This window comes from Clupea harengus, chromosome 23 (assembly GCF_900700415.2).
Source record: "Clupea harengus chromosome 23, Ch_v2.0.2, whole genome shotgun sequence".
Taxonomy (NCBI): domain Eukaryota; kingdom Metazoa; phylum Chordata; class Actinopteri; order Clupeiformes; family Clupeidae; genus Clupea; species Clupea harengus.
Window position 1 is genome coordinate 11,244,775 of NC_045174.1, and position 13,690 is coordinate 11,258,464.

At 47.1% G+C, this 13,690-nt stretch overlaps 1 protein-coding gene across 2 annotated transcripts in view; it reads left to right on the plus strand.

The window, feature by feature from the left end:
- Window positions 1-13,258, plus strand: part of shisa9a (shisa family member 9a) — a 33,343-nt gene extending 20,085 nt beyond the window's left edge. Inside the window, exons 3-4 of one of the 2 annotated variants that reach the window (XM_031560989.2) lie at window positions 6,906-7,031; window positions 11,395-13,258. In XM_031560989.2, coding sequence (XP_031416849.1) covers window positions 6,906-7,031; window positions 11,395-12,401 — 1,133 coding nt within the window. In that variant the 3' untranslated portion in view covers window positions 12,402-13,258. Of the gene's footprint in view, window positions 1-6,902; window positions 7,032-11,394 lie in introns of both variants that reach the window. The other variant, XM_031560987.2, reaches the window with a different exon arrangement.
- Window positions 13,259-13,690: the final 432 nt, after the last annotated feature.

Consider the following 13,690-nt stretch of genomic DNA (forward strand, 5'->3'; position numbering starts at 1 on the left):
GAAAGCCTTTCGAAGTGTTTTGCAACCTTTCCCTGCAGGAAGGCAGACTCCCGTTGAGAAATGTTCTGAATTCCTTGCAGTCTTTGCTTTTTGACACTTAACATATTTGATGAGCAGCACAGCAGCACATATCACCTAAAGTAGCCTCTCAGGTGCTATTGATTAGATGATTGACTTTTATTGACCAAGGAGCCAGAGGGCTCATCTAAAGGGGTGCAGATGTGTCATTCTACCCAGACAAATGAATGTCCTTTAGTATTAGATTGGCAGGGATTCCATAGAAATCTTCGAGATCTATTGCAACAGAACTCTCTTTCTTTCTCTCTCTCTCTGTCTCTCTCTCTCTCTCTCTCTCTCTCTCTCTCTCTTCTGCACTCTTCTCTGGTGGTACAGCACAGGTACTGTGTGAAAGGAGTCATGTCGTAGTGTTGACTGTGGGGGCGTTTGTCAGAAAAGTTTCAGAATTTGAAGTAGTGTGGTTCTTGGTGGTTCACTGTCATGCTTGTGGTACTCTTGTGATACGAATAAAAAACTCTCCTCTTCAAACATTAAGCTTCGTTTTTAGTCTTAAAATGTTATTTTTCTATGTTGTCTCATTTGTATAGCACTTTGAAATACCGACATGTATGAACTGTGGTATATAAATAAACTTGCCTTGTCTTGCATTCAGACGACTGAAAATAAACAGTATCTATAGCTCCTAGTTTTCTACAGCTTTCCTGTGTCAAGTGTAGGGACATCAGTGGGCTCATAAACTCTGCCATGACTCCACTGCATTGAGGCTGAACCCCCCCCCCCCCCCAACCCATTTCAAGTGGAAATCACTGAAGCGCCCCGGTGCCCTTCTCATAGCGCCCGTCCTCTGGGATGCGCCGCTACCCAAATACACTCGTGCATTTTTAATGCGCCGCAGAGAGGTATCTCATGGCTTTGTGTTGGCTCGCCTGTCGGTCTGTGTGCTTTAGGCTAACCTTGCTTTATCTAACCTGATGAGCCACACTGCCGAGCGCCCAAAACTGGACCCGATAGGAAGCAAGACTGACAAGAAATTGCTTGGTGAGAAACGAGGAAAGAAAAAAACGAAACAAAATCGCAGCAATTTTGTGGCACTGGGGAAATCGTCAGCGAAACCAAGAACGGATAACAGATCGCCGACAGATGGATGGGGCTGTGCTTGATTGACAGGCAAATGGAATGAGCAGATGCATATGTTTTTTCTATTTGTGTGCGAGTATGTATGTGTGTTGATAAGCCCCTCTTCGTATAATCTACTTGCTACTTACTTATTTATTCATGTGTTTATTGAAAACGAGAGGAGACTCGCAATCTTGTTTTTGTCTGTCTGTCGGTCTTTTGATGCCTGAGCCGGAGCCTTGCCTGGTACAGTCTCAGCACGACGGAGGGACACAGGGATAAAGACTCCTCGCCGGTCCGCATCTGTCGTTATTCTGCCGCTGTGTGTGTGATTGATGACGCCCATAACGGAAGCGACGGCTTTGTAAATCAGCGTGCGTGGAGAAAAAGAGAGCCCCACTCCTCTATCCCATTCCCGCTTCCCAATCAGTACATTCCCCCCTGTTTCCCTTTTGCAAAATGGATGCTGGGCGCGTCAGAGTGACTTACCGCTATAGTGCGGAACGCATTAAGTTGTTGACACATAATTGTTTTGTTTGTGACAAGGCCAACAGCGACTCCACTGAACTGTGCAGCCTCCGTCATTCCGAGTCATTCTGGGGCCTGCTCTGGCTTAGTCAGCTGTGGCTCGACTGCTGTCAGGAAGAGCAATAATCTGCCCCAATGAGCCCATTCTAGAGTAATTGTAGTCTGGTAATCCACCGTATTTCTCTATCCATTCCTGACAATTACAGAGGAAAATAAACAATCTGCTTTTGAGTATTTTCCTCTCCCTTTGGTCAAACTGATTAAAGTCCTAAATCCTTGGCAATTAAATTTGTGTAAAGTTTTGTTCAAATTATAGAATAGACAGAACAGAATAGCAACAGAATCGCAAGTCATGTTTTTTTGTGAAGCACTAGATACTGAAATCATGGAGTGTCTTCCCTAACAAGGAATATCAAATGTACATTTTAAATGAGGTTTTCTGCTGTAACTCGTTTGGAGCTCCTAACTGCTCCTCGGCCTTGAGCTCGAGTTTGTGCTTCGCAGAAGAAGAAGCCCTGGATGTCTTAGAGCGCCTTACGTAAGAACTTGCGTTACTCGTCTAATAAAACGTCGTGTTCCAGCTCCCGCTCCTTGAGAAACTTGGGGAAACTGAAGGAGCGAATCCCTTCTCCCCTGGCCATGAGCGTCTACAGATCACTCCCTGACTCATCTCCTCGCAGAGGCTCACCGGGCCGGCGCCCCGGGATGAAACCACGCACAGTCACTTTGCTTGTACCTACAGACACGGGCGAGTAGGAGTCGCGCCGGCGACTCGGCCCATCCGCGTGATGGATGGCCCCGCTTTTTGGTCCATTCCAGTGTTTACTGAGGCACGTATTCATTCGTACCACTGAATGATGAGGTTGTCAGTGGAGTGTTGCGAAGCCCGCTGAGTGGATATGAGCAGCGGCTGCTTACCATCCGAACGCCCATCCTTCCGCTCCCATCCCATCCCATCCCATCCCCCCCCCCTCCTTACACCCACACACCTGCTGCACACTCCCACAGAGAGCCTAAAGAAGAGAGGCCTGGAGAATGAGGGCCGCTGACACAGAGGCTGGAGCCAGCTGGTGCTGTCCTGGCTCCACTATAACTCTTAGCAGAGTTGGAGAACACTCATTTTTGTCCAGCGAAACAAGGGCACTCACCGGTAAAAGGACCTGGGAAATAGACAAGGCAAGAGGCGGTAATTCAATTTTAGCCTAGTACTAAAAATACTTATAAAACAATAGTGGAGGTGGCAACTTATTTGTTAGCTTTTGGATCAATGTTCTAGACTGGATTTTCTGAAAAGTCTGAAAAGTATATAACCAACAGCCAATAGCTGTCCAATATCAACCAATTATCCAATGAAGGACTATAAACAAGCCAATAGAAAATAGACTTTGATTTGCTCTCAGATAGTTGATTGCCTTGATCTCATGGGCTTTCTCTTCCTCGGGAGACTGACAGGCGGTTTTATCAACTGTCCTTCAGCGCTCCACTGAGCTGCTTCCACATTGATGGCCAAACAAGCTGATGTTTGGCCGTGGGATTTGAGATAAAGATTAATGTCCCACTCACTCACCCAGGAATTAAGCAGCTGTTCAGCTGAGATTGGTGTGGATTTCCTTCGCCTCTCACACATCCTGCCACCGCAGACGAGTTTCTTTTTGTAATTTGAACAAAGAACGTTCGTCTGGAAGGAAGCTTGGTGCCACAGATACAATTATCCTAAAATGAGATGCTAAGAACAACCTTCATGTCTGAGTGTTTTGATATTGTCTTTCGGGGTTAGTGTGTGTGTGTGAAGGGAGGTTAAAATGTGAGTATTGTGGTGGGGCCCCCCGCAAAGTCTCATTCTCACTGGCTGCTTCTGAGAAGAAAGAGGCTCGGGCGGCGGCTAATGAGAAACAATGAACAGATGAGCATATGGTGTGGATAATGAGGACAACAGTGTTTGCAACACAATCCTGCGCTGTCACACGTTCACAGGGCCAGAGGAAGGAGGGGAGAAAACCTCTTTAGAATGTCTATATCTCGTGCCGAGCCTTTCCTTAATGACCTCGTGCCAAATGTCCACAGTGTTTATGTTCGTCTGTCATTGTTTGTTTTATTCTTTTTTTTTCTCTTCCTCTGCCATACCCCACCCCTCCCACCAACTTGTTTTGATTTAGTTTTTTTATGTTTTGTGTTTTTTTTTTCCACAAAGCTTCCCGTTGTTAGCCATGCCTGCAGGCAGCGCTCTCAGCGATCCATCAAGTGTCAAAGACGTGCGAAGCCGGCATGGAGGCGCTTCCTCCAGCTTCTGTGTCGGGTGGCTAGCATCGGTGTCCTTTCTGCGAATGCACAGCTATTTTTGCCCCTACACATCACCACCACAGCACCCCCCACCACCACCACCACCACCCGCCAAGTACACGATACACGGTGTCCTCAGTCGGTTTGAGAGCTTTCTCACTGGCGTCCCGTGATGCTGGGGCTCTCTCCCCAGCCTAATCATTAGAGGAGGCTGAAGGCGCTGTGAGCTGTGAAAGGTGACCCCGTGGGTGGGTGGAGGTGGTGGGGGGGTTGGTGGTCTGTGATGCTGAGCACAGGAGGGTGGCACAGGGAGGCAGACGTGGGGGCCCAGGAACCTTGACCCCACGCCTCAGCATTCTGCAAAGAATCTTGCCATCCACAAATGAACACACACACAAGCTGTGGGCATAGTGGTGTCAAGGTCAAAACTCTCACTGTGAGTTGTGGAGAAGCATGACGAGACTGAGAATTACATTTCTGAAATTCTCTGTTTAAACTGTTTTGTTCTCATGAACTCTAATATTTTCATGTGTGCCTGGTGTTGTTACACAATTATTACAGTGTTATTATATTTACATAATCAGCACAAGCTTCAGCATGGTGTTATAACAAAACAAAAACAATTACGTCACCGTTTTTGTTGTTGTTGTACTGAATTATTCTTCTGGATTAGTAAACTCACTGACATACTGGAGACAAAACATGCAAAAAACATAAGAGAACATCTAGAGCCTGTGCCTGAGACCAAGGGAAACAGGGCTAGCACTTCCAAACCAGTATCAGACTGAACAGTCTCTTGAACTGAGGAGCTGAGGTGGTGTTGTCTTTCATCAGTGCGTGCAGGAGGGCTGGAAATGGAGCTCATCGATCTTTGAATGCGCTCGTTTCGCTTGGGCTCACGTGGGAGACCGCTAACGCGCGCCGCTCAGAGGCTTTGTGGCGCGCTTGCCGAGAAGCAAACACAAAGCAGGAGCACGGCGGCGGCGATAAAAGCGATAGGCGCAAGATGGTGAGAGCATCTTAAGACAATTTCCAACTGAATACATGGGAGGAGGTTTTTCCCACCGGCGATGAGTCAGCGACTTGCACAAACAAAAACAAACACGAAAATACCCCGATGAATAGAGGCAAGCCATGAGCTCACACCTACTAGCATGAAACATTTTTGTCAATTTTTCAAGGGAGTAGGATGAAGAAAGTCTGTGGCGTGTAAAATGAACAGCATGCACGCTAACATGACAAAGGGTTCCATCCAAGGACGAGACGGCTTTTTGGCAGTAACCGAAGACAAGTTTCTCCTGTTGCATTCCATTCTGTATTCAGCTGTGCCACTTTTGAAAGATTTAGTTCATATTTGACCCCATTTTTTATCATTTCCCCTTGCACACATCAGCCACATGACTGCATGATAAATGTCTGAGTATGATTCAATCACCTTCAATCTATTTAAAGGCCAGTGGCCTCTGAGGATAAGGTATACTGGTAGTGCCTGTAACTATAGACTACCATGTCACTGAATAGTCTCTGTCTGACTTTGCCTTGTTTCAAAGGAAGCCTGCTGCTCAGTCCTTGTGTAGTGACATTTGGAAGATACTGAGCTAAACCTAAAATTAAATGACTGGTCACATAATCCGCTTTCGAAGTCTCAGGTGTTCTTTGAAATTGCGCAACCTAGTTTATACATCTTTGAATGCACCGCAGCCAAGCAAATGTCTGGGCATCTGACAGGAGAAAATGTGTGTGTGTGTGTGGCGCGCTGATTCCAGTCTCTCTCTGTAGTCGAATGCGTGTCAGCGACCACCTTGCATCAGTGTGGAGCAATTAATTAGTTTCAACAGCGGTGGCACGCCGACCGCCACGACACACAGGTTAGGGGGCTTTCATCGTCACTCTGTGATGACAAGCCATCATCATGAGACGAGGGCGAGGGGGCACAGGAGGAATCGATGGGGCAGCTTACACACACACACACAGGCGGGCACACAGAGGGGCACACATGCACTCTCATCCATGAACATTCCTACAGTCTCTCTTGCACACTAAAGTGATGTAGCACATTCTCATTCACACAGATTCACACACTGTCTTTCTATCTATCTATCTCTCTCTCTATCTATCTATCTATCTATCTATCTATCTCTCTCTCTCTCTCTCTCTCTCTCTCACTCACTCACTCACACACACACACACACACACACACACACACACACACACAGACACAGACTCTCTCTCACACACACACACACACACACACACACAGACACACACTTGCGCATGGTCATAAACACATATATACAGACAGGCATGTGCCTGCTTGCACGCAGGCAGACACACATGCCCACACATATAATGAACACTTACACACACACAGAAACACACACACACACACACACACACACACACATACATACACACACACACAAGTACACACAGTGTGTTGCACCTGTCCCTCTGCCTAGACGAAACAGGAGGGAATGGAAGGCTTTTTCTGGGTGACATTTACCCCAGCTGTGAATAAATGAGACAAGCCTGTCTCCGCGCAACAAAGGCATCGCGTCTGCAGGCCCGCGTAGTGTGTGTCAGAGGGAAGTTTTCCAGCAAATCTTGCCACTGAGACACGAAGCCCTTTCAAATCACTCAAAGTTAATTTCAACTTTGAAAATGATCAAGTAGTTTTGTGGAGGAGACGCGGGCGCCCATGACAACACTATTTCATTGTATTTTTTTTTAATAAAGAAAATCTGTCTCATGGGGAAAAGAGTGCTGTCTGGCTATTGGAAAGTGGAAATGTATGACAGGATCTATCTGCATAGCATTCTTCTCAAATACTACACACACATAAAAAACACAAACAAACAAACAAACAAACACACACAAACAAAATTAGATCGGCCCTTAAAAAAAGGCGTGTGAATATCAGTGTACTAACTGTTTCTCTCCTGTGTTTGCCTCTCTTTCAGAAGGCGGGCAGATCAACAACAATATGAACCAGCAGCACCCTTACCCTGTTCTGAGCCACATAGCACCCATGTATGAGCAGCAGCAGCCTGGCAAGGAGCTCAACAAATACGCCTCCCTCAAAGCTGTCGGTAAGGACCACGCATCTCCTCACCCGCTCTGTAGCCACACGTGTGTCTGTGTGTGTGTGTGTATGTGTGCGTGTGTGTCTGTGTGTGTCTGTGTGTGTATTTGTGTTAGTGTGTGTGTGTGTGTGTGTGTGTGTGTGGGCAACTCAACAGTAAACAACCACGGCCCAGTGAACGTCCAATAGCGGTCCGCTCATGGTGGGACGTGCTCTGCATTTAGACGGCCACCTTCGGTGGTCCAGATTTGTCTATTTTTGAGGTAGGATTGGCACACCGTGAACCAGGACAATTGGAAATGGTTATTTTGCGCTTCAGTGTTCTGTATACCAAGTTTGATAGTCACACCCCAGTTGCACTCCCATAGTTTGTGGCACACTTTTTAACACTAGCACACGCACACACGCACGCACGCACGCACGCACGCACGCACGCACGCACACGCACACACACACACACACACACACACACACACACATGCACACACACACGCAAACGCAAACGCACACGCACATGCACACACACAAACACACGCACACACATATGCATATGTCTGTACACATACATACATGCACACACACATACAGTAGCTACATACACACACAGAGACATCCACACACACAGAGACATCCACACACACACACATGCTCTTTCTATATGCATAGTCTTTCTTAATAGCATTTCTGCTCATGGTCTTATGGTGTTTCACATACGCATATAGATTGAGCTATTTGTGCCCATTTTTTTTTTTTTTTACATCAATCTGTTTGTCTTCTGCCAAGAAACTGTAGCCACTGTCATAGTGTCAGAGGAGACTGAATGACTTAACACAATCCCATGCAATTCTCTGCAATCTCCTGCCATAATCACTCATTATTCTCTTTAGGCTGGAGTTTGGGCACAGGCAGGCGTTGAGCCAGTGGCCTCAGTTAGCGCATGCAGAGCGAGATTCTCTTTGCTGAGAGAAGCCTATTCATCTGCCACCCCCCCGTCAGATGTGATTTTTTTTCTCTCTCTCTTCTATTCCATCCGGCTCTTAGAAATGTGTTTCTTTACTGCTTAAACCAGCTCCACAGAGCCTGTCGGTTAATATGCCGATTCTGACAGACAGACAATGCGTTTTTAAAAAGAGCCGCTCTGCATTATGCATGTACCAGTCTGGCCCCCTCACAACTTTCGCAGTGCCCATTTTGTGAGGCTGATAGCATATGGACTTGGAGATTGCAGATCTGTCTGTCTGAGATGGTTTCAGCGAGTTGCCACTTACAGAGGCTCTTATTTATGTATCTTTTTATCTATTTAGTTTGATGCGGTTTAGTTTGGATGCAGTAGGCAATCAAGCTGTCATTAGAAAGGAAAATATTGTGTTTTTAAAAAAAGTACCCCACAAGTGTGGAGGCAGAGTCGGAGACCTTGCATTTCATTAAACTTCACAGGAACCATATCTTGCTTTTTAGAAAACCTGTAATCTGCAGTATGCACTGTACCGCTGTTTGGCCGTGGCCTTCACTGGATTTGAATAGCGAACGCACCAGGCGCCTTCTCATTAAATATGCATGCCTCTTGACAACTTCATGCAGGAGAGGAGGAATCTGCAGGAGCACCTGCGGGTGTTTTCAAAACAACACCTCATCATTTTTATTATCCTCTGAAGATTTTAGACAAAACTTTCTGAGGCTCTCTCAAGGGACTGACGAGGAAACTCAGGGAACGATCGTCACTCATTTTGTGTTTTTTTTTTTTTTTTATCAAAATTCCACACTGGATCATTACTGCTACACTCCAGGAATGAATTACACAGATGTACGGGTTTTGTGATTTATTATTTATTAAGGAACAAAAATATTAATAAGAAATTAAAGTATGGGCAAAACTGAATAGAAAGTGTGTGTTTATTGTACGAATGAGTAATGAATTATTTACAGTTCATGAATAGTTGTAAATTGTCATTGCCAAGGCCATAATTCATAATGAATGTATTTAAAAGCACATGTTATGCATTATGGATAGAGGCTTTAAGTGAAGTGTGACCAGTTTTTTCTTTAATGTTGGCATAAAACTCACCCCCATCCTCCATATACGTAAGCAAACTGGACGCGCCCCCATACACACAGAAGCACATCACACACGAAATCTGGTTCCCTTTCAGCACAAACACACAACATGTGCACACACACATCACTCCCACCACACACATACAGACACACACACACACAACTTACATCTTGAGAAGTGGACAAACAGGACTGTAATTTCCTCTCATTGTGTGTGAGTCACTACAAAAGATCACTAGGAGGAAAACCACTCCAGTCCTCTGCTTTAGGTTTTTATTTCATCTCCTTTTTATGTAATTGCCTTTTCCCCAAAGATCCCCAAAGGTATAGGATCTGCAGCTGGGGTGCAGATAAGCCACACTTCTGCCAGTCGATACTTATCTCCCCTGTCCCCAAATGCATCTCTAAGGTCACACTATTGGATTTTCCTCAGCCACGAAGAAGTGGAACTCACTAATAAAGGGGTGCAGCAGAAACGTCAACCCCCCTTCAAGATATTTGGATACCACTCTTTAAATAGAAGCCAAAACCCAGGCCAATTATTGCTGAAGTCATCGACCTGAATACGGGGGAGAAAAAAAGAGCCAACAAGTGCCTCAGATTGAGTTGATTAGTTGTGGACACGGCTCACTCTGACCTTTGACCCAGTGTGAAGTAATTTGCTCACTGGTGCAACCGTGCCGTTGATTTATACGGGGGGGGGGGGGGATTGAAAAGTTTGTGGTCTAAGGTAGAAGTTCTACTGTCGTCATTACATGAACGAGCAGTTCAACTCTTTGAGTGATTATGCAGAAAGATTGAAAGTTGATAACATTTGTGGTGTTTCTGTGTCAGATCATTTATTTATTCTAGCCCTTCATCGCTACCTCGGTCTAAAAGGCTTATTACCCAAGGAAGTCCACGTGGACATGGTGGCAACACTAGAGGAGGGCGCCCCTTCTTACAGCAGGGTGTTGTCCATTTTCTCAGACAGTGCTGACTTGCCATTTTCAATTACCTGAAACAGAAATACCACCAAAGCTATTAAGTTCAGACTTTCTGCATAATCACTCAAAGACTTGAACTGCATGTGCGTGTAATGACAGCTGTAGAACTCATCTTCTTCTACCTTAGGCCACAGACTTATCAATCATATTTGAATTCTGTCTGTTGGAAAAAGCGAGCGCTCTGGTGTGGTAGCGGCGCGTGCCAACGCACCATTAAGCCGGGGATTGATTCACCTGTCGGCCAAGTGAATCCTTTCCTGACGGAAAACATGTCTGCATAACATCACCTCTCAGTCAGCGCCACCCAACCCCCCCCCCCCCCCCACCCACCCACCCTCTCCATATCCCCCCGACCTGACTCACCTTCGTCTCCTCCCCTCTCCACCCGAGCTTGTGATAAATAAGATTTAGCGCTGTGTTGGAGGCGCAAAGTTTGCGAGCGTGTAAAGTTTATCTTCAAGGACAGGGCAAAAAAGCAACAGACCATCAAACACGGCCTCATCAAAGTCACGCCAGGACGCTCGGGAGCTGCGGGCGGAGGAGTGATGACTCTGCCGTGAACATGAATCACCTGGTAAAACGATACATTCCCCAGGCTAGCCGCCAAGGCGACAGCCTGGGCCCCCCTCTCAGCGGGGAGATGAATGAACAGTTAAACGAGGAGATGAACGGCCCCGATAACACAGATTGAGAGAGAGAGAGAAAGAGAGAGAGGGAAGCAGGGGCAGCGCATGTAACACTGTGCATGTCTCTCATTTACGCGACTCGAGGCGAAAGCAGCAGTTTGTCAGGCAGAGTTATGTATGTGCCACCGTCCGCCGAGATATTAAAACTCTAAAATGGCAGTGGCTCTCGGAGATGTAGATAAGAGTTGGGTGTCCCATTGTTTCTCACGGGGGTGAGCAGACCCATACGCCACTGCAACCTGGCAGGTTGACAGAGTAAAGGTCAGGGAAAGACATTTTTGTAAACAAATGTCACCGGGAACAGTGGGGCAGTAGGTCACACTGCTGTGTCAGAGGGAATAGTCAGGTTAAAGCAGTGTGGAATGTAAACTGCCAGATCATTGAGCATGAAAGATGAGTAGCCATTGACTATACAGCTGAAGCCTCCTAGAGCGGACTGCAACAGGAGGGAGGGAAATTCACAGCGCATTCTGATAAACACTGTCAGTCCCGTAATGAGATGGACAGTGACATTTCATGATCTTTTTAAATAGTGAGTTTTGCCTATTTTTTGCTATTTCACAGCTCTGATCTGTCATTGCATGTTAGACTATTTCTTGTTGCTTCTCATTATGTCCTTTCATTTCTTCTCTCACTCTGCCAGCGGAGAAAGCCAACGGTGACTACTACAACAAACGGCGGCATTTGTCCGAAATGGCAACGAAGGGAAGCCTGCCTCTTCACCCCATTAGAATGGAGCACCACGAGCCCACGGCCAAGTACATCACTGAGATACCCTGCACCAAGCAGAACGGACAGAAGCCCAAGAGCAGCAAAGTGCATGGACATGGCACAGGACCAGGACATGGGCAAGGGCCTGGAATGGGAATGGGAGTAGGTATGGGAGCTGGAGGACCAGGAATGGGATCAGGGATGGGCCCAGGAATGGGGGGAACATTAGGACCAGGAATGGGGTCAGGCATGGGGTCAGGCATGGGGTCAGGAATGGGGTCAGGAATGGGTTCCGTTATGGGAGGAACGCTAGGGCCAGGAATGGGGTCAGGAATGGGTTCTGGGATGGGAGGAACGTTAGGACCAGGCATGGGGTCAGGAATGGGGTCAGGAATGGGTCATGGGATGGGGTCAGGAATGGGTCATGGGATGGGAGGAACGTTAGGACCAGGAATGGGGTCTGGAATGGGAGGAACTTTAGGACACGGAATGAGGTCAGGAATGGGTTCAGGAATGGGTCCAGGAATGGGTCCAGGAATGAGTGGAACATTAGGACCAGGAATGGGGACTGGTATGGGAGCAGCAATGGCAGCAGGAGCAGGAATTGGAGCAGCGATGGGAGGAACTCTGGGGCCAGGAATGGGTTCAGGGATGGGAGGAGGTATGGGGTCAGGAATGGGAACAGGAATGAGGTCGGCACAGAGGTCCGGCGGGGCATCGGGGATGCACACGCTGACCTACAGCTCCCACACCATCGCTGCTCCTGGCATGCTGAAGGGCTGGGACGGCACAGAGACGGTGGGTCGGCGTAAGACTTACGGCCCCCGCAAGTCAGGCCCAGTGGACCAGGTGAACGAGCTGCACACGGCCCGGAGCCACCACTACTTGCCGACCCAGCCCTACTTTGTCACCAACAGCAAGACGGAAGTGACCGTATGAAAGAGGGCACCTTTGTGGTTTCTTCGCAGAGAAGTACAGAAGCATTTCCCAGGGGCCACCTGTCTCTGCCCAGGGTATAGATGTGCACAGCACCTTCCAGTAGATGGGAGGGGTGACTGTGGGAGGTGAACATGTTTTTTTCATGGTTGTCAGTCAACGGTGTCAAGGTTTTGGAAAATAAAGAGTTAACTGTCTGTGAGATAACCTTGACTAGAATCCAAGTCCACAGTGTCAGTTCATTATTAACACAAAAAAGGAATTATTAGCGGATTCAGTGGGATTGCCATTGACTGTATGGAGAGAATTTACACAAGCAATACATAGAAATCCATAGGACCATTTCAGAGCAAGTGGCAAAAATGGCAAAAAGGACTGTGACATCATGCCCAACTGTAAGGAAAGACCATGGAAGTCGATGTAACCTATAGCAACCCTCTCTCGGCAGTTTGATGGGGCTACGTATTCATATTATGCTCTGTGTGTGTAATCCTTTAAACGGAGGCGACGTCCTCTGAAATCTTTGCATGGACAACAATGTTCACTGCCTCTAGACACACTGAAATGCTGGTGGGAGCCCAGGACAGAGGGTGGATGGCTGAGTCCGGTTTCTGGGCCCCAGGATGTACCAGTGACCGCATCAGGTCTGCATACAACCGCTCAGACCCACACGGCTCCACTCTCTGGACGTTTGGGCTGTCCCTCTCTCGTAGCTACCATGTTGCTGTCCAACAGACGATCACAGACCAAGACTGCAGAAGCTCAGTGACACTGGTTATCTATAGCTAAACTGTGGTTGCTTGCCTTGCCATTGTTTTTTCTCTTCCTGTCTCCCGCCCCTCTCTCTCCATGCACCCCCCCCCCCCAAACCCATGCTTGCCCTGACGGACCTCTTTTTGATTCATTTTGTTAGACCCACCCAACAGAAAGCTGATTAATGTCAGTGCAGGAGGTCATTTTTCATTTGGTCTCGATTTAGCATTTCGAACCGAGCTGCGAAAACCTAATTTAGGCAAAGAGGAACCTGCTATTCCGGAGACACAGAGGCGAAAGTATGAAGCCAGAAAATTATCTTCTCTTTTTTTCCCAGAAAAGTTTGTGGGTTCCCCTGCCCAGATAGTTTTAGAATGACATTAAGCAGGTCCATGAATGCATACAACACAGTATTATATCATGCTACGAGGTGTGTTGTAGTGGTGTGTTTCGTTTTGATATTTTTTTAAACTCTTTTTAACTGTTCAGCCTGTCAATCATTCAAATTAAAGAGAGAAACTGAAGATGCTGCCTCCCAC